The following is an 18626-nucleotide window of genomic DNA, read 5'->3' as shown; positions in this document are numbered from 1 at the left end:
GGGCGGGGGAGGGGGGGGGAAAGAAGGAAACTGCAATGCACAAACCTCTGGAAGAAAAAGATCTCATTCAAAGCAAAACATGCTGGTTTGTGCATCCTGAAAGGGATCAGGGTCAAGGATTGGGTGTAGGGAAAAAAGAGGGAATGACGGACTCATTGTTTGTAATAATAGTTAAGATGTTCTGACTAAGAATTTATAAAAATAGATTATGAAATTTTATGCGGAGGTTAAGAGTTGAAAGTACTGAAAAGTTAAGCATATTTTTAAAATGCACGAGTACTATACTGTAGTACTCTGTAAATGAAATTAGCCTTTTGTGGAGAGTTATCATTTTATAATTCCAGAAGATGGCACTATTGCTTGTTTTCTGGCTATGAAAAGTACTAAAACCACTTGAATTTCATTCAGATTAATACTTTCTTAAATAAAAAATTCATGCACTAAGGACTCACTAGATAATTTTATAATGATGTAATGTGATTTAAAATATATATATATATAGAAAATATTTTTCTTTTCTTGCAAAATATATATATTATTTTCTAGATTTACAAGAACAGAGCGAAATATATCAAAAATTTTAAAAATATTTTGCAAGAAAAGTCAGATAATTTATAAAAAAGGACTCATAAGGACTTCATATGGAAACAAATCTCTATAGAGTTTACAATATGGAAGGTAAAATAAATAAATAAAGAATCTACGAATTTCAATGATATCTTTTTTATGCACTCCTGTATACTTTTACAACTTTAAAATTAAAGCTACTTAGAAACAAAGAACAAAAAAGTAAAGCTACTAGACCTCAAAATGACAGCAATCCTCATTTTATTTACATATACAGTATCTCAAAATTTAGTACAAAAACAGAAATATATATATTTTATTCAGCTACTGGTCCTGACAACTGTCTTTCCCTGAAATGATCTGTGAAAGAATATTCTTGGATTATTCAGTATAGAAGAAACAGGAGACAGGAAAATTTAATATTCTTACCTTTTTTTGACAATTAATATGACAACTAGGAGGAGGAGGATGAATACCAGAATTCCAGCACTTATTCCTGCTATTTTCACCACACGATCTGTCTGCTTGGCTGGGTCTGGAATCACCTCTGGTTCTTCTGTTGCTGCTGCTAAATGAATCCAAAAAGAAGTTACTTAAAGCATATAATTACCACTGACAGGAAAATTATCATGAGCTAAAAGTTCTTTAAAGACAGTTTCTACATTTTGTTAATACAGTACACAAACACATGCACAAACACTCTCTCTGTGTGTGTGTATATGCACATGCATGTGTGATGTACATACTGTGAACTTCTACAGATACATCACACACACTGTATTGTGTGCGTGTGTGTGTGTGTGTGTATAATTCATAGTATTCACCTGATATACAAATGCATATATATATAGTTTAAAACAAACACTAGTATTAAAAAACAGAGGGAAAATGTGTTTTTATGGACTCCAGCTAACACCCAAAATCAATAATACTTTCTTTACAACAATTTCCCCCCCACCAAAAGACACCCCAAAAAGTGCCTAAAAATGGATATTAGAAGGATCATGATTTGCATTGTCATATCCTCCACTCACACTGCCCATTTTACACTTATGCAAACTTAACTTTGCCATCTAAATTTTGTACAATAAAAAGCAAAATAAATTTTTACTAGATGATTTAAATTATTTATCACTAGATCCCTCAAATAAAAAATGGAAATTCATAATCTCCTACACTTTAATGTAACCATTGCTATATTTTTGCAATATTAGGACCTCCCTCACTCACATCCCCATGCCTCATGCTGTTCTAGTTTCCTGTCGATCTTATATGGCCCCATTGCCACAGGATCTTAGGACCTAACAATCTTTTTATGTATTTATCCTCAAAACATGCCTGTGAAGTAGTGATAGGGAACTGAGAGATTAAATGCTTGTCCAAGGTCACAAAGGAAATCTGTGGAGGAACAGAAAATTGAGTCTCCTGAGTCCCTTATCCAAGTTTTCCTTCCTCTTGCTTATGAAGCGCATACATCCCAAGACCAGGTTAGCGCAGTCCCCCCTCCCTCATCATTTTGTCATCCTGGACCCATATCCTCTGCAGACTGGCACAGAGGGAGATCTGCAACACTGACTCACTAGTGGGCTTCATATACTCACATCTGAAGAAGAGCTCTGCATAAGCTCGAAAGCTTGTCTCTTTCACCAACAGAAGTTGGTCCAATAAAAGGTATTGCCTCACGCACCTTGTTTCTCTAATATACAAATATACATATTTACATGCACAAACAAGACTAAACAATATGGCTGGATAGACAGAAGAACACATTTATTGTCCACTGCTTATACTATTATTATTGTTGCTTGCATTGTTTAGCACCTAGAGGCTCCAATCAGGGATAAAGGTGCTAAGAGTTGAACATATATAACAAGGATCAACAGTTTTGGTGCACAATAGCTTACAGTCTTGGCATACAGTTCTGATGAGACGCAACAAGTGGACAAAGCAAATGGGGAAGTGGATGGGGATGTGAGAGAGGGTGTACAAACCCCACACAGGTAAAGAAAAGGGTTAAGGAGCAGCTCTGGGCCCAGACGCCCCTGCTGGGCATGCTCGTAGCGAGGCAGAGTTTAAAATGGAGCAGGTCAGCTCAGTAAGGACCAGGGGAGCAGTTGTACGTTGCAGGCTCCTGCCAAGAAGCTGCTGAAGCCCCATGTGGCTAGGCCCAGGCCTCACCACCAAGCCACTCCAGACCTTTCAATCACAGATGTAAACGACAACAAGAGGTGACTACGAGAGGAAGACCCACTGGAGCACAGACAGAGAGGACTTCAGGAGGGACCCAGAGGCGAACCAGTGACGCCAACAGAGGAACAGAAGCTGAGGTAGAAAGTGGCCCAGGGAGGAGGCATAGGGGCACCTGATGCCCTAGGCCGCACATTTTGAACTACTATTTACTGGGCCCAGGGTTTGAACCTGATAGAGCAGGGAGGGCCCGGGTTCTCTTACCCCCAGCTAGTGACTCCCACTGTTGGACAACGTGGCCAGTGACTCCTGCCGCTGGGCAACATAACCTGGAGTAATACCACTAGGAGGTTGCTGCCAGAAGCATACCCGAAATCCCCCAACCCCTGACAGGGTGACAATATACCAATAAAGTAATCATATTTAGCATAAATAGCATAGCACACTAGCTGCCTAGCTATTGTTGATGTTTTATGGGCACCATAACAAAGATGAGTTTTACGGATGGACTTGAAAGAGGATAATGTAGTGTTTTAATGGAGTTTAATGGGGACCTCCTCTCAGACATAGGGGTTGGCATGGGAAGAAAGCACAAAGGTGACGGAGGGAAAATTGGATCAATGGGCATTGGAGTCTGGCACCTCTGGCAGAGTGGATGTGAGGGATGGCAAAGGAGGGTTAAGAGCTGTACGGTGTTAAATGTAAAGAGAAGTGTCTTGTGATTGATGCAATGGAGAAGGGAGACGCAACGAGAGACATGAAGTGGGGGAGGAGATGTATTCAGAGCAATAAGCAAAGGAGATTAATAACAACAGCTTTTTAAAAATCAATTGGAGTGGGATAAGATGGCTTGTGTCATGTGTAGGTAGGAAGAAGTTTTAGTAGTCAAGATGCACAATGACGAGGGCCTGGACAAAAGTTTTCGCTGGGCAGAATGAGAGGAAAGGCCTTCTTGTGTAGGAAGAAGCAGAAAAGTTTAGACATGACATGAATGTGATCATCAAAAGAGACAGCTGCATCAAAGATGATAGGTAGAATATCAGCCTGATTCACTGAGGGGATGGTGGTGTTTTCATGGTGACTTAGAAAGGAGGCAGAAGAGAGTGACTGGAAAGAATGAACAAGTTATATTAACTTCTATTATAATAACCCTTATGCCAAGTTTGTTACTTAAGTTTCATTAAAAGTATCTCATCAGCCATGCAGTTCTCATTTTCAAAAGCCACCATACGAACTCAGCAAATAAACGTTTCTCAAGCAATGTGACGAAAAGATTGCTTCAGGAGTTTAACTATTTTCCTAGCTTAGGTGACAGTGTTTTATTGGCTATATTCCATGAGAAATATCAGAGCTCAGGTCCTTGTAACTGTTCAAAATGTGGCACTCCGTACAAACCTTTAGAACAACTGCCAAGTCCTAGGTAGGTATCCGTTGCATGTTCATTTACTTTGTTTTTACATTAAAGAGCCTGAACTAATGGTCAATAATGCTCATTCTATACTTCAATAATGCTAGGAAATAAGACTACTGTCTAATGGGACCATATACTAGATATTAGCCTTTCTTAAAAAAGGAGTAGAAAAATTACTTGGAAAATTCACAGATCAAGCACATATCTAGGCTGAATCTTTTCTATCCAAAATGCTTAAAATCTACGGGTGCAATCCTGGCCCACTGAAGTCAATGCCAAAACTCCCACTGGCTACTATAGGGCCAGGATTTTACCCTATATTCTTCCAGCAATAAATATTATATGTATTCTTTGGTGCAAATTATATAACATTGTGGGCTAATTCAGAGGGGTTATATTTTTATATAACAGGGTGTAAATGTTTAAATAAAACCATTGCATATAACAGATAATTAAATTTTAGGAAAAAGAATGGAAAACTGCAGATGTTTAATATTCTTTGAGTTCAGTTTCCATATTTATTTTATTCCAACAACTGTCAATTTTTTCAGCTTTTACTGGTCTAAATGTATATATCCAGACAAAGAACAAATAATAATATACAAAAAAAGGAAATTCAGGTACACATCTTAATAATGATGTGCATCCAATTGTCCAATTACTCATTTAACAGGTCATTTGTGCGCATGTGTGTGGGTGCAATCTGTCATTATAATTACTGTAACTGCTTGTACAAGTTTTCCATGTATTGGAATATATAAAGAAAGGTGACAATTTGGGTCTCACAAAACACATGGGGCCAGCTTCTAGAGTCTGAATGAAGAAGAGTGTGTGTGTGTGTGTGTATATGTGTGTGGGGCGGTGCATGCATGTGCAAAGGTACCATAAAGATCATCATTGCACTTCAGCAATCCTGGAGTGCAGGGTCAATCCCCGCGGTGTAAATTAGAGCACCTGCTGGCTGCTAATGCTGCAAGGGGCCACAACTGAAACTGAGAATCGTCACAGTATGTGGTGTCCTGTCTGAACCTTCTATATACCCCTTTAAGATTCCCCCTTGCATTGGGGTGGTTCCTCCCTGGGCTGGATCTGGTGGCTCTGGGGTCAGATTCTGTTCATGGTGTGGCACAAAGCAGCCTTAACCACATCTGAGGTACAGGGCAATAATATTCACTTTTATCAGTGATCAGTAAATGGAAAACTAACCTTGTTGAGTGCTAGAGTGAGGGTGACCATATTTCCCTATTCTGAATACGGGACACCTGGTAAAATTACTGGTATTCAAGTGTGTTCAATGGCAATCAATCAGAACTATACCGTATAAGCGTTCAAATTAACATCAAATTCACTGAGCCCCTGTTAAAAAGAAATACTGCAGAGTTGGATTCTTTTTATTTACTTACTTATCTTTAATGTTCACATGGGGAGGGATCACACGCGCGCACACACACAGGGTGGGTGACTGACCGACCCTCCCCGCGTGGTGCTTTCCAACCTCCGTGCCTGCCAGGGCCCCTGGGACGGACCCACCTCTCCTGGCACCTGGCGCTGTGTCTTTCAGAGACAACACGTGGGGTGGGAGGGGGAAGGCAAGTAGGTTCACACCCCCGCCCCCTCAGATTTCTGTAAGGGTCCACACTAGAATGTGGCCAGCAGCAGCTTTTCGGCACTGTGCAGGAGGGAAGGGATGGGAGCTACTTCCAGCCATGGAGGGGAAGGGATGACCTGGCCCTGTGTCTTTGCAGAGCTCATCTCTTCTCTCCCCTCCCATGTGGCTGGAAGCAGCTTTTCCCTTCCTGCCCACATAGTGTCAAAAGACAGCTAAGACCTCCACGCTGCTGCTGGCCACCGACATAACCCAGCCGCTTCCTGTCCCCCGGTGCAGTGTGGGCAGGAAGGGGTTCAGCCCTAAGGATGCATTGTGCACCAGGGCCCAAGGAACCTGACTGCAGGTGCCTTCAGCAAACGCGGCCAGAGAGGTGGCTTGGCAGGGGAGGGTGCCTAGGGGATGGAGCAGCCCCATGCTCCCTGGGGGCAGGACCCAGGGCTTGGGAAGGGTGGGTGAAGAGGATGCTAAGCCCCTGTCTGGGGGGCTGCTGTGGAGTCTGCAGAGTCAGGGCGGGAACTGGCTGGAAATCGCTTCCTCCCCTCTACCCCCCACCATTCCAGAGCTTAGCTGAGGGGTGGAGAGGCTTCCTCGTGCCAGCACTCTGTGGGGCTTTGGCACATGCAGGGCTCGACTCTTCCTGGCCAGCTCCCCGGGCTGGAGGGTCTTAGGCTTTCTCGGGGCACCGACCCAGCCAGAAGCAGTGGGGGAAGGAAGGAGCCTGCCGGCCAGGCTGTTGGTGAGCTGAATGCTCTGACCACACAGTGCTGGGAGTGGGACATGCCCCACCGGGGGGAGATGGAGGAGCCATGGGGCTGGAGGGAGGTGTGAAGCAGGGAGAGGACAGCAAGAGGGGGAGCATGTAAAGGGCTGATGGGTGGGCAGCAGAGGCGACGTAACCAGCCACTGCGTGGTGCCCGCCCACACTCACCAGCCACCGCAGCTCGTAGCCAGCGCCGGCCGGGAACAGGATGGAGGGCTGGCCAAGAGCCGGCATGCAGCAGAGGCTGCGCTGATGGACCAGCAGGGAGAGCAGCTGGCCTGGTTTGCTGCATCTTCACGCCGCAACCAGCCTTGCACACCCACACCCATTGTCGGTCACTGGACCCCCTCACTCACTGCTGGTGGGCGGATGGCTGGCAAGCAGGGATCCAGCCAGCAGCAGGACCCACCAAAACTGACAGGGGAGAATACAGAAAATACAGGACAATTTGTCCATTTTTAAGAAAAAGTTGGGACACCTGCAGGAGGGTTTAAATATGGGACTGTTCCTTTAAAAATGGGACATCTGGTCACCCTTGGTAGAGTGCTATTTATTTTTCACTAATTCATAAAAGGTAAATACAGCTCAAAATGTTTTTCCAATTTGAGGGGTTTCTTTCCAGCACTAATGTGTCCCCCTTGGTTAAACCAATATGTTCACACAGGAGACCTTTTTCTTCCCATGATTTACAACTACTCTCCATATCTGTTTACAATCTTCTGTATCAATTTTTCACCTTACATCTCTTTCCCATTTCTTCATGAGAGCGGATTTCTTGTTTTAATGCCAGTAAAAATATAAAACCTTCTTTGGTGCTCATTGGCACTGACACATTTTTCTACTACTAAAAAAACCCCTATTTTTTGCCTTTGCTGACTGTAAATATTGAAACATTACAAGTCTTGGGATTCTGTTTTTCTTAATATGGTTGAAATCTACCAGACTCACTGAATGTATTAAAACCTCCTTTTACCCAGTTCTTAAAATTACTTTTTATTAATCTGTGCCTATAATCCCTTTTCATACTGATGACCGATCAGATGAAAAAGTAGTGAGAATTTTAAAGAGAAACCTGTATTTTTATAGTCAATTTAGTAATGGGGTAATGATTATAGGAAACTAGGCTGTGTATTTTTCATCTAATCCTTTTAATCAGCTTTATTCCTGTCAGTGCTCATTTTTACAATTTCATTAAATATCTTATATGTTTTACTATACATTTCTGGACCGGATCCTGCAAACCTTTATTAATACAGGGTATTCCCATTGCTTTCAATTGGGTTATTTGCTTGGAAGAAATATTACTCTCATAAGAAATTGAAGGAAGGGGACTGTTCCCCCAACCCCCATTATTTCTGATCCACAAGGAGGGGACTGCATTTTTTTTTAGATGAGTTATCACACACACAAGAGTCACTAGTGAGAATGAGGGACAAACTAGATCCAACACACTTATTGGATTTCTCCCATTAGTTTTCTATATGGTACCAACAATAACAGCAGTTACATTCCACAGTTCCATCTACAGTTGATGCAACACCTCTACCAATAATTCTTTCTTTATGTTATCACCTCTGTAATGCTGATTTTCTTGTAGCAACCAAAGGGCGAAATCCTATTCAGCTTACTTTTGCAAGCAGTGCCATGAACTTCAATGGTGAGCAGAACTGTATTTGACTAAGAGTGTTGCAACTGTCTAAATCCTAGCCTCACACTGATGCTTAAGTCGATATAAGTTACGTTGCTCAAGGGTGTAAAAAAATCACCCCCCTAAGTGACGTACCTTACATCAACCTAACACAGAGTCTACACCGTACTATGTCGGCGAGAGATTCTCTCCTGCCAACTTAGCTTCCACCTCTCAGGGAGGTGAAATACTGAAGTTGACAGAAGAGAGCTCTCCCATCAACTTATAGCACCTTCACCAGACCCGCTAAATCGACACCACTGCATCAATCTCAGCACCGATTTAGCCTGCAGTGAAGACAAGCCCTAAATAATGGTGAGATCCTGACTGGTTGGTGAGAGTGGCAACTTTTCCTTCTACAGACAATAGCAGAGGAAGGACATTTTCCCTCAAATTTCTGATAAATGTAGTCACTTTGAACTTCTTTTAAAAACTAATTTTTATTACATACTCAACAAAATCATCTCAAAATTCAACACCCATTTACATAATGGAACTGTACATTGGATACTATAATAATTCAATGATATCACCATGTATGAGATTCAGTTATAGTACATCTCTTATCTGTATTCTCCTTTCTTCTGGAGCTCAGTATTTACATGTAATCTTGCACAATCGTCAGAAAATTTATGAGACTAGGCATGAAATCTATTCACCTACCCTTACTAAGGAGATGGTGATAGGAAAAATAATAATGATATTCCACTCTGTCAAACAAAGTTATTCAAGTAGAAAAGGCAAGTAGGATTTGCAAGGCAGTTTATCTGATACTATTAGTGAACAGACATCCTTCTAAAAGCCAGCTTTAAATCCACAGATTTTGTACAAGATTGTATATATAACCTCTTAACCTGTTGTTTTACCCTCTAACACTCATGGCATTTTATGATAGGCTTTCCTGCTCTGTGAAGTGGGATATACTGTGCCTTGTGTTTGACTGAAGCTGCTGTTTATGTTATGCCTTGTTTACATGTTAATTTTTTATTTGTATTACTTTGTGAGTATTCACCATGTTACGCAGTAGTAGTGTAACTATGTACCATGAGTAAGTCCAGATGTATTTGATCAAGAAAAACTGTGTTACATTATGATTTTATGCTTGTATTATAAAACTTAATTAAAATTAAAATTTGGCTGAATAGATTCAACAGCCAATATTGGGTAACATCAGAGTACTAGTATTCCATACAACTCAGGTAATAAGTGAATCTATCATCGGCAGGGGGATGGGGCTGGGGGTTCTGTGAGAAATACAAGCGAGTTTTTCTTATGAGCAGTTCTTTTTCAGAGTGACTTGCTCTATGTTTTAATCATCTGACCAGAAAAATCACTCTGCTTTCTATCAATTTGAGTTTTATTTTCTGGTTACTGACTTTCCAGAGTGATGTTAATGATACAATTAAGCAGCAAAGAGTCCTGTGAATACCCACTTCGTTGGATACATATGCCCACGATAGCTCATGCTCCAATACGTCTGTTAGTCTATAAAGTGCCACAGGATTCTTTGCTGCTTTTACAGATCCAGACTAACACGGCTACCCCTCTGATACTTGATACAATTAAGAAGATTTTAAAAAGCTTTAAAAATTCATTACCTGACTACTGTAAAAAGTTTCTTATGAAACTGTCTGTTGAGAACACCTGAGCAAAGTTGTACTGGAATTGAAGGAATCCAGTTGCACAATAGGTATCAGTAGACTTCTGTATGCACATATACTGTGTGAAAGACTCATGTATTCTGTAAGACTTTCCTGGGTGAATGAAAGATTGTTAGACTATTTGCCTTTCTGGAAGGTGAGAGGTTTTTGTTCACTTAATCAACATGGGCTTAATAACCTTCCCTGTAGAGCAGTGGTTCCCAAACTGGGGTTCGTGAACCCCTGGGGGTTCACAAAATGTTACAGGGGGTTCTCAGGAAAAAAATCCCTAATGGCGGACAGAGCTGTCCTTAGGGATCCCTGGCAGCATGGGGCCAGCAGCCTGGAGCCCCTGGACTTCCAAGAGCTAAGCGGATCAAAGCAAGCATATCTATCACACTGAGGAGATTTAAACTTCAAGACGCCTTATAAGAAATGGAAAGGGAGGTGGGTTTTTTTTTGCTCTTTTTTAAATTAAATAGGCAGCTAGTATTGTTTTTAAAATTATGATGAAGAACAAGTTTAAGCTTTGTTGTAACGTGCGTTGTTTGCCTGGACTGCTCAAGACCTGAATGCTTGTGTAGGAGGAACTCTTTGAGTTGGCTTCTTAAATACCTTCATGCTGTTTCACATCTGATACTCCTTGATGAAACATTGGAGCCTTGTCTTATAAACAGGCTTATTCAAAGTGATACAAGCTACGAAAGTGAGATCTTGGAAGAGTGTTGTTGTTTTCATAATGTAATAAAAATACTGTAATGATAAATAATAATTAATAATAAATAGTGTATAATAGGCATGTCAAAAACAAATTTTATATTTCCAAGATTGCTGCTTTAATAATTTATACTCAGGTAAAGGAGATAATCCCTGGAAATATTCATTTTTAGGAAGGGGTTTGTGAGAATTGACATTTTAGTGAAAGGGGTTCACACGTTGTTAAAGTTTGGGAACCACTGCTGTAGAGCACAGGTGCCTAAACTGTGGCCCTCAAGACTCTAAATCATGGGCCTTATGGGTAACCATATTAAGAAGAAAATTTGTATTTGACCATAGAATATCAGGGTTGGAAGGGACCTCAGGAGGTCATCTAGTCCAACCCCCTGTCAAAGCAAGACCAATCCCCAAACAGATTTTTGTGCTGATCCCTAAATGGCCTCCTCAAGGACTGAACTCACAACCCTGGGTTTAGCAGGCCAATGCTCAAACCACTGAGCTATCCCTCCTCCCCTTAATAATGAACTGAAAATGTGATCCCTGAGCTGTGCAATGAGATTTTTAAACTAATGTGTCTGAATAGTTCCCGTTACTATGGGGAGGGCCCAGGGTCTGTGGGAGCCCAGAGGAGTGGATTTCAACTGGTTCTGCCCGAGCTTAGGGGAATGCCTAGCAAAGAATGAGGGTAGCCCAGGACAGGAGAACGATGAGAAGCTGAGAAACTGCAGTTATAGTTAAAGAACATAAGAACGGCTGTACCGGGTCAGACCAAAGGTCCATCTAGCCCAGTATCTGTCTACCAACAGTGGCCAATGCCAGGTGCCCCAGAGGGAGTGAACCTAACAGGCAATGATCAAGTGATCTCTCTCCTGCCATCCATCTCCATCCTCTGACGAACAGAGGCTAGGGACACCATTCTTACCCATCCTGGCTAATAGCCATTTATGGACTTAGCCACCATGAATTTATCCAGTTCCCTTTTAAACATTGTTATAGTCCTAGCCTTCACAACCTCCTCAGGTAAGGAGTTCCACAAGTTGACTGTGCGCTGCGTGAAGAAGAACTTCCTTTTATTTGTTTTAAACCTGCTGCCTATTAATTTCATTTGGTGACCCCTAGTTCTTGTATTAGTTCCTTGATTCTCTATCACAGCCCAGGTTAGAGTGCCTTGTATGGTGCCCTAAATTGTGCCAGCTGGTTTTGGTTTCCAAGGGACCATATGCTAGCTGGGGATAGCTAAAGTGCAGCATGCTGTGACCACTCACACTCCTTTTTCAAGGACTATAGGGAAGGAGATGTGGAAGCTGGCAGTGCTAGCTCTATACTTGTGGGCAGTGCTAGCTCCCCACCAAGGAGTCTCCCCAATGACCTTTTTGAAACAGCATGTTCAGCCCTCATACCAAAAAGGTTGGACAACACTGCACTATAGCCGAAGGGCCATCACTGTAGAGAAAGCTTATATACAGTGTTTCCTATGTCTCCTGGAGAACATTGCAGGGGCTTCTTCAGACAAGCAGCTGCTTACCAGGCCCTCTTTAAATGATGGCTGTACTAAAAAGTTAATACAGCGTCTGGCCAAGTTACTGCTAGCTTCCGGGGGTTGTGTGTGTGTGTTGCACACAAAGCATCCCTTCTTTACCAAACCCTGGCCCCACACATCCTACCTACCCACATGTGGATCTCCAGACAAGGGTGGTGCAATGGATATGACTAACCACCATTTCCATGAAAAAAGAGCAACATCTGTATACACAGAGAATGCGGAGAAACAGCTGGGCCCTCCATTACTGTGTTTTTTTCTGAAATGATGTGCATGCCCCTAGCAACATTTGTGCTTGATGCATTATTATATATTTAAAACTAATGCAAGCAAGCGGGCATACCATACCAAGTGGGAGTGAGAGACCTACCTAGAAATTCCCTTATATTGTACTACACATATGACGGAGCGATCGATCCACCAGGGGTCGATTTATCGCATCTAGTGAAGACGTGATAAATTGACCGCCAAGCTCTCTTCCATCGACTCCGGTACTCCACCGGAGCGAGAAGCGTAGGCGGAGTTGATGGTGGAGCAGCAGCAGTCGACCTACCGCATTGAAGACACCGTGGTAAGTAGCTCTAAGTACATCGACTTCAGCTACACTATTTTCGTAGCTGAAGTTGCGTAACTTAGACTGACTTAGCTCGACTCCTGCCTCTGCCCCAGTGTAGATCAGGCCTTAGAGGGACTCTGTCAGCTTCCAGTTCAGCCTCTACCGTGTTTTTGAATAAAACAGCTAATTGTGGAGTTAGGTTTCTGCAATTCCATTGCACAAAGCATACTGTATAGGAACGTGTAAGCACACTAATATAATCTTTTGGTATGTCACTAGGCAAAAGCAGCATGCTGTGAAAAGGCTTGGAGACATTCTGGATACTAACGTCACCAGGCACTGCCAGATTTGCACTTTGCTTTGGAATTCTCATGTCTAGTAGGGTTTCAACGAGCAAAATTTTACACTGCAGTAGGGCTTATCCAGTCGAAGTGCATTCCATGGATCTACATTGCCAACTCCAAGCAAGCAAAACTTGTGAGTCGGGTCCCCAAAGATCATGAGATTAAAAATATATTACCCTTGGGGTTCTTTTTATTTGCCCTTTGTTCACTGAGCATTTAGAATACACTCGGGTCACATTTTCAAAATTTTCTCCCCAACCACAAGAGTAAGAGACTTTTTTTTTTTAAATAAATTAAAGAAAGAAAATGGAGATTCACAAATTCACAGGACTCAGAAGCTGAGCTATTAAGAAAATCACTAAATATCGTGAGACATGATAAAAATAGTGAGAGCTGGATAGAAACATTAGATACTTGTTTCATAATGTCAGGGCTCTTCTTGTTTAAGAACTCCCATCGAAAATAAGGGAAATTCTGTATGCAAAGTGTGTGCAGAATCAGGCTCATTATAGCTTTTGTGGCTTTAAAATCATACTTTCAGATAACAGCTTCTTGAGTGCAATTATGTGGAGCTCATTCAATTAGTACAGACCCGAAGAGTGATACAAATCCCACTTTTATAGATGCGCACTACACCAGTCAAATTCACTTTCTGCTTCTGAAAGCAGGGCTTGATAATAGTAAAAAAAAAAAAAAAAAAAAAAAGTTATATTAAGATGAGCACCGACAATGTAAATGAACAGCTCTCAGAAAGGAATAATTAAAGATCTACTGTGTAAATATATAATTACGCACTTTTGTAGCATCCATAGTATTATCTCCCAAGCCTAAATGTGGACACTCCTGCAATGTTTCATCCTGGGCTTCTTAAAAAGCAAGTTGTTAGACATAATTGTCTTTTGAAGCCATTATGAGCCATCAGGTCTCAAGCTTCTACAACTCATCAGTTTGCACATCAGTGACCCTACAGACTGTTAAAGTCAGCCAGGTCATTGCTAATGTTGCCCTTAGATAGTAGGGCCACAAGCTCAAATTATTATGACATTTCTGATGAAAAATGTACAATGGGTGCAGTAAATCCTTTTGAAATAAAGCCATGCTTTTAACCTTTCAGAAAAGAAATCTGGGCAATTAGAGCACATTATGAAATAATCACCTGTCAGACTGTGATTTGAAAAACAAAGCTGTTTAACTAAAGGAATAGCAATCTTAAAAATTCACTTGTAAATAAAAAGGGAATGTTAATTTCAATTCAGATAATTAAAAAAAAAAATATTGTGTAAAATTCTCCCCCCCCCAAGCATTAGAAATGCCTTATACATCACTTATTACCCCAAAAATTAACACTGACAGTTGGTATTCAAACCTCTGAAAATAGGTGATGACACATGCTTTATTACAAAAGCAACACTTTATACATGGCATACACAACAGAAACTGTTTCAGTGTCATTCCACGTCAGAGGAAAATGATGTATTATGCCATACAAGATGTTTAATTGTTTTACCTCAGAAATACATTTTAATCATCTCTGTTGTTCATAGAGGAGCACACAGTACACAGAAAATAAATGTTATTACTGTCAAAGGCGTGCAGCTGCATTTTGCCATTTTTACGGAAAGTAATATTCATTGGATAACTTCAACCAATTTAAACACCTATAAAAATTACAAGCAAGAATTTACAGGCAGCAAGGAATACCTTGAACTCAGTGTTCCAAACTTGTTATAGAGCTATGTAATTTCACGGAAGGAAGAAAAGACAGCTAACCTCTCCTCTGCCATAGAGGGTGCAAAGTTACAACCCAAAGAACTTTCTTGCAGTGCAAATTGCTTTGTAAATCCACACTGCCCCCTCACAATCCCGGAACACAGCAGCAAACATGATTATCCACACCTGGGATGGACTCGGGAGACACAAAAACCAAGCCAAGAGGAGGAGAAATATAATGCCTTCCTTTCCAATAATTTAGAGTATTCAAACAAGTAGTTGTCATGGAACCACTGACAGTAATCAGGACCACTACATGAAACTTTGACTCCTGACCTGCCTAGATGGTTTAAGAATAGAAAATACCTAGGACATCCCCCTATTGAGGGAGACTGTCAGCAACTCACCCTTTGAGGAGGGAAATCCTAAAATACGTAATCACCAGATCAATCCTAAAGGAAACACTGCTTAGTGCTAGAGATCATGCAACTTACCATATACAAACATAAGAACATAAAAACTGCCATACTGGGTCAGACCAATGGTCATCTAGCCCAGTATCCTGTCTCCAACAGTGGCAAGTACAGGAGCTTCAGAGGGACTGTACAGAACAAAACTAATTTGGAGAGATCCACTCCTGTCTTCCACTCCAGGCTTCTATCAGTCAGAGGTTTAGGGTTACCCAGGGTTACATCCCTGACCATCTTGGCCGATAGCCATTGTTGGACCTATCCTCCATGAACTTATCTTATTCTTTTTTGAACCCACTCAGACTTTTGACCATCACAACATTCCACAGCACTGAGTTCCTCAGGTTAGTTGTACATTGTGAGAAAAAGTATTTCCTCTTGTTTGTATTAAACATGCTGCCAGTGAATTTCATCAGGTGACCCTGATTTTTGTATTGTGGGAAAGGGTAAGTAACACTTTTCTGTTCTTTTTTTCCCACACCATTCATGATTTTATAGACCTCTATCATATCCCCCCATAATCATCTCTAAGTTGAACAGTTCCAGTCATTTTAGTCTTTCCTCATATGGAAGCTGTTCCATACCCTTGATCATCTTTGTTGCCCTTCTCTGAATCTTTTCCAATTCCAATGTATAATTTTTGAGATGAGGCGACCAGAAATGGATGCCCTATTCAAGATGTGGGCGCACCACGGATTTATATAGTGGCACTATGGTATTTTCTGTCTTTTCTATCCTTTCCCCAATAGTTCCTAACATTCTGTTAGCCATTCTGACTGCTGCTGTGCATTGAGCTGATGTTTTCAGAGTACGACTCATGATTCCAAGATCTCTTTCTTGAGTGGCAACAGCTAATTTAGAACCCTTCTTTATATATGTCTAGTTGAGATTATTTTTTCCAATGTCCATTTATTTTAATTTATCAACACTGAATTTTATCTACCATTTTGTTGCCCAGTAACGCAGTTTTGTGAGATTCCCCCTGTAACTTTTCACAATCAGCTTTGGACTTAACTATCTTAAATAATTTTATCGCCTGCAAACTTTGCCACTTCACTGTTCAGTCCTTTTCCAGATCATTAATGAATAAGCTGAACATTACAGATCCTTGGGAGACACCACTGTTTATTTCTGTCCATTGTGAAAACTGACCATTTATTCCTACCCTTTGTTTCCTATCTTTTAACCCATTGCTGATCCAAGACACAACCTTCCCTGTTAGTTTCCTTAACAGCCTTTGGTGACAGACCTATCAAAGGCTTTCTGAAAATACAAGTACCATTGGATCACCTTTGTCCACATGCTTGATGACACCCTCAGAGAATTCTAGTAGATTGGTGAGGCATGATTTCCCTTTACAAAAGCTGTGTTGACTTTTCCCCAACAAATAACGTTCATCTATATGTCTGATAATTCTGTTCTTCATTATAGTTTCTACCAGTTTTCCCCCATGCTGATGTTAGGCTCAGGGACCTGTAATTGCCACACAGTGCTTAACCCCCTAAACAAGCTAAACAATAAGCTAGCAAAAATCAGTCTTCAAAACCAGCTGTCAGTATCCTGGATCCTTCCCGGTCCAGCTACAAGACAGGATATAGTACTGACAAAGCATTGGTTGCTCTGTGTTGCCAACTCATGGGATTTTATCATGAGTCTTGTGATATTTAGTGTTTTTCTGAAAGGCTCAACTCAAGAATTCATATGATTACATGAGAATCTTAGCTTTCATGCATAACCTCAAATTTCTAGCCCTCATGGCTGTAGAGATAAGCTTGACAACAGCAAACCTATAGGCTCAAAAACTCAGAGATCCAAAGAAAACACAATTTAATGTTTTTAAATGTCTCATGATTTTGGGGGCCTATCTTAATTTTTAAGATGTTTTTAGTTGACTATGCTCAAATGAATGACTTTCTCATCTCATCTTTTGTCCTGACAAGGCAAGTACATCCTTCAGAATTTCTCTGCAAGATTTGGTACTTCTGATGCCCATGCTCTTCTTCGGTCTCCAACAAAATTGCAGGGGTTAAAGGAAACACTCTAAAATAGCTCAGGCCTTCTCTCTCAGAAACAACTCAAAATTCTGCTATCGGTATCTATTCCTCCACCTACAACCATAAGCATTTTTGTAGAGTCCTTCAAGGCCTTGTTCTCTCCCACTGCTGGTGAAACGACATAGGTTGTGACTTGACCACAGGTAGCAAATGACACTCAGCTGTACATCTCCTTTATATCAAACTCAAACAGCCTAGCCAAAATAAGCACCTGGAATAAGAGCAGCTGGCTAGAGGTGAAACTAGGCAAGTCTGAGGAGGTATTGGCAGGAGGAGGGAACAGCTCTGAAGAACTTTCTTCCTGTATAACATCCTCTGCTCTTGAGAGTATCTGCTGTCAGATTATTAAATTGGTCCACAGTCCTGGGGTCTTTTTGCACTCCTTAGTACTATTAGATGCCCTAATTAAAAAAAACCAAACCAAACAACCTACTTACATCTGTGACAGGCTGAAAGATTGAGTGGTGTCTAATCAGACACAAATCTGGTCATGGTGACCTTCATGCTTGTTTATTGCCATTTATATATAGGAATAAAACCACATGCCCTACAGAAAACCTCCAGCTCATGCAAAACACAACAGCCCGTCTGCTTAGCAACAAAGGTTGCCATGAAACACCACTTCAGTCCTCCCTTCTGCACTAATTCCCTATTGATTAGAGTCCAGTTCAAAATCTCTGTCTTGATATTCAAAACATTCCACAGCAGCTGAGAGATTGCCTCTCTCCATGCTCACGACCACCCATGATAGTTAGGTTTCATTGAAACAATGAAACTGCCAACCAATCGGAGAAGGCAGAACTCAGGTGTTGGACCTAAGTTATTGCAAGAAATAAGAATGTCCAGGGACCTAGCCACTTTCTGAACGAACTGCAACACTCATCCTCTGACTTTACTTTCTCTTATGTTTTTCTCACACATACACACTTTCCCCAAGACAGGGGTTCTCAACCTTTTTCTTTCTCAGCCCCCCCCCCACATGCTATACATACTTCATGGCCCACCTGTGCCACAACAACTGGTTTTCTGCATATAAAAGCCTGGGCCAGTGTTAGGGGGTAGCAAGCAGGGCAATTGCCTGGGGCCCCCATGCCACAGGGCCCTCCATGAAGTTAAGTTGCTTAAGATTTGACATCAGCCCCAAGTGGCTGGGCTCAGGGCCCCAGGCTTCAGCCCCAGGTGGTGGGGCTTTGGTTTTCTGTTGTGGGCCCCAGCAAGTCTAACGCTTGGAGGACCCCCAAAACCTGCTCGCGGCCCACCAGGGGGCCCTGGACCCCTGATTGAGAACCACTGCCCCAAAGGATATCCTAAAACCTAAATCCTAAAAACTAATTGAGCTATTTTATCTACTGACTGATGAAAGAAAAAGATAGA

General features: G+C 41.5%; 1 protein-coding gene across 8 annotated transcripts in view; it reads right to left on the bottom strand.

Annotated features, from left to right (window-relative positions):
* Nucleotides 1-18626, bottom strand: part of PTPRK (protein tyrosine phosphatase receptor type K) — a 581996-nt gene that overhangs the window by 40336 nt on the left and 523034 nt on the right. For 7 of the 8 annotated variants that reach the window (XM_039529032.1, XM_039529031.1, XM_039529033.1 and 4 more), the window contains one exon: nucleotides 997-1135. In XM_039529032.1, coding sequence (XP_039384966.1) covers nucleotides 997-1135 — 139 coding nt within the window. The remainder of the gene's footprint in view (nucleotides 1-996; nucleotides 1136-18626) is intronic. The other variant, XM_039529030.1, reaches the window with a different exon arrangement.

The sequence above is a fragment of the Mauremys reevesii genome, linkage group 3 (assembly GCF_016161935.1).
Source record: "Mauremys reevesii isolate NIE-2019 linkage group 3, ASM1616193v1, whole genome shotgun sequence".
Lineage (NCBI taxonomy): Eukaryota > Metazoa > Chordata > Testudines > Geoemydidae > Mauremys > Mauremys reevesii.
This window is presented reverse-complemented; position numbering and strand designations above follow the sequence as displayed.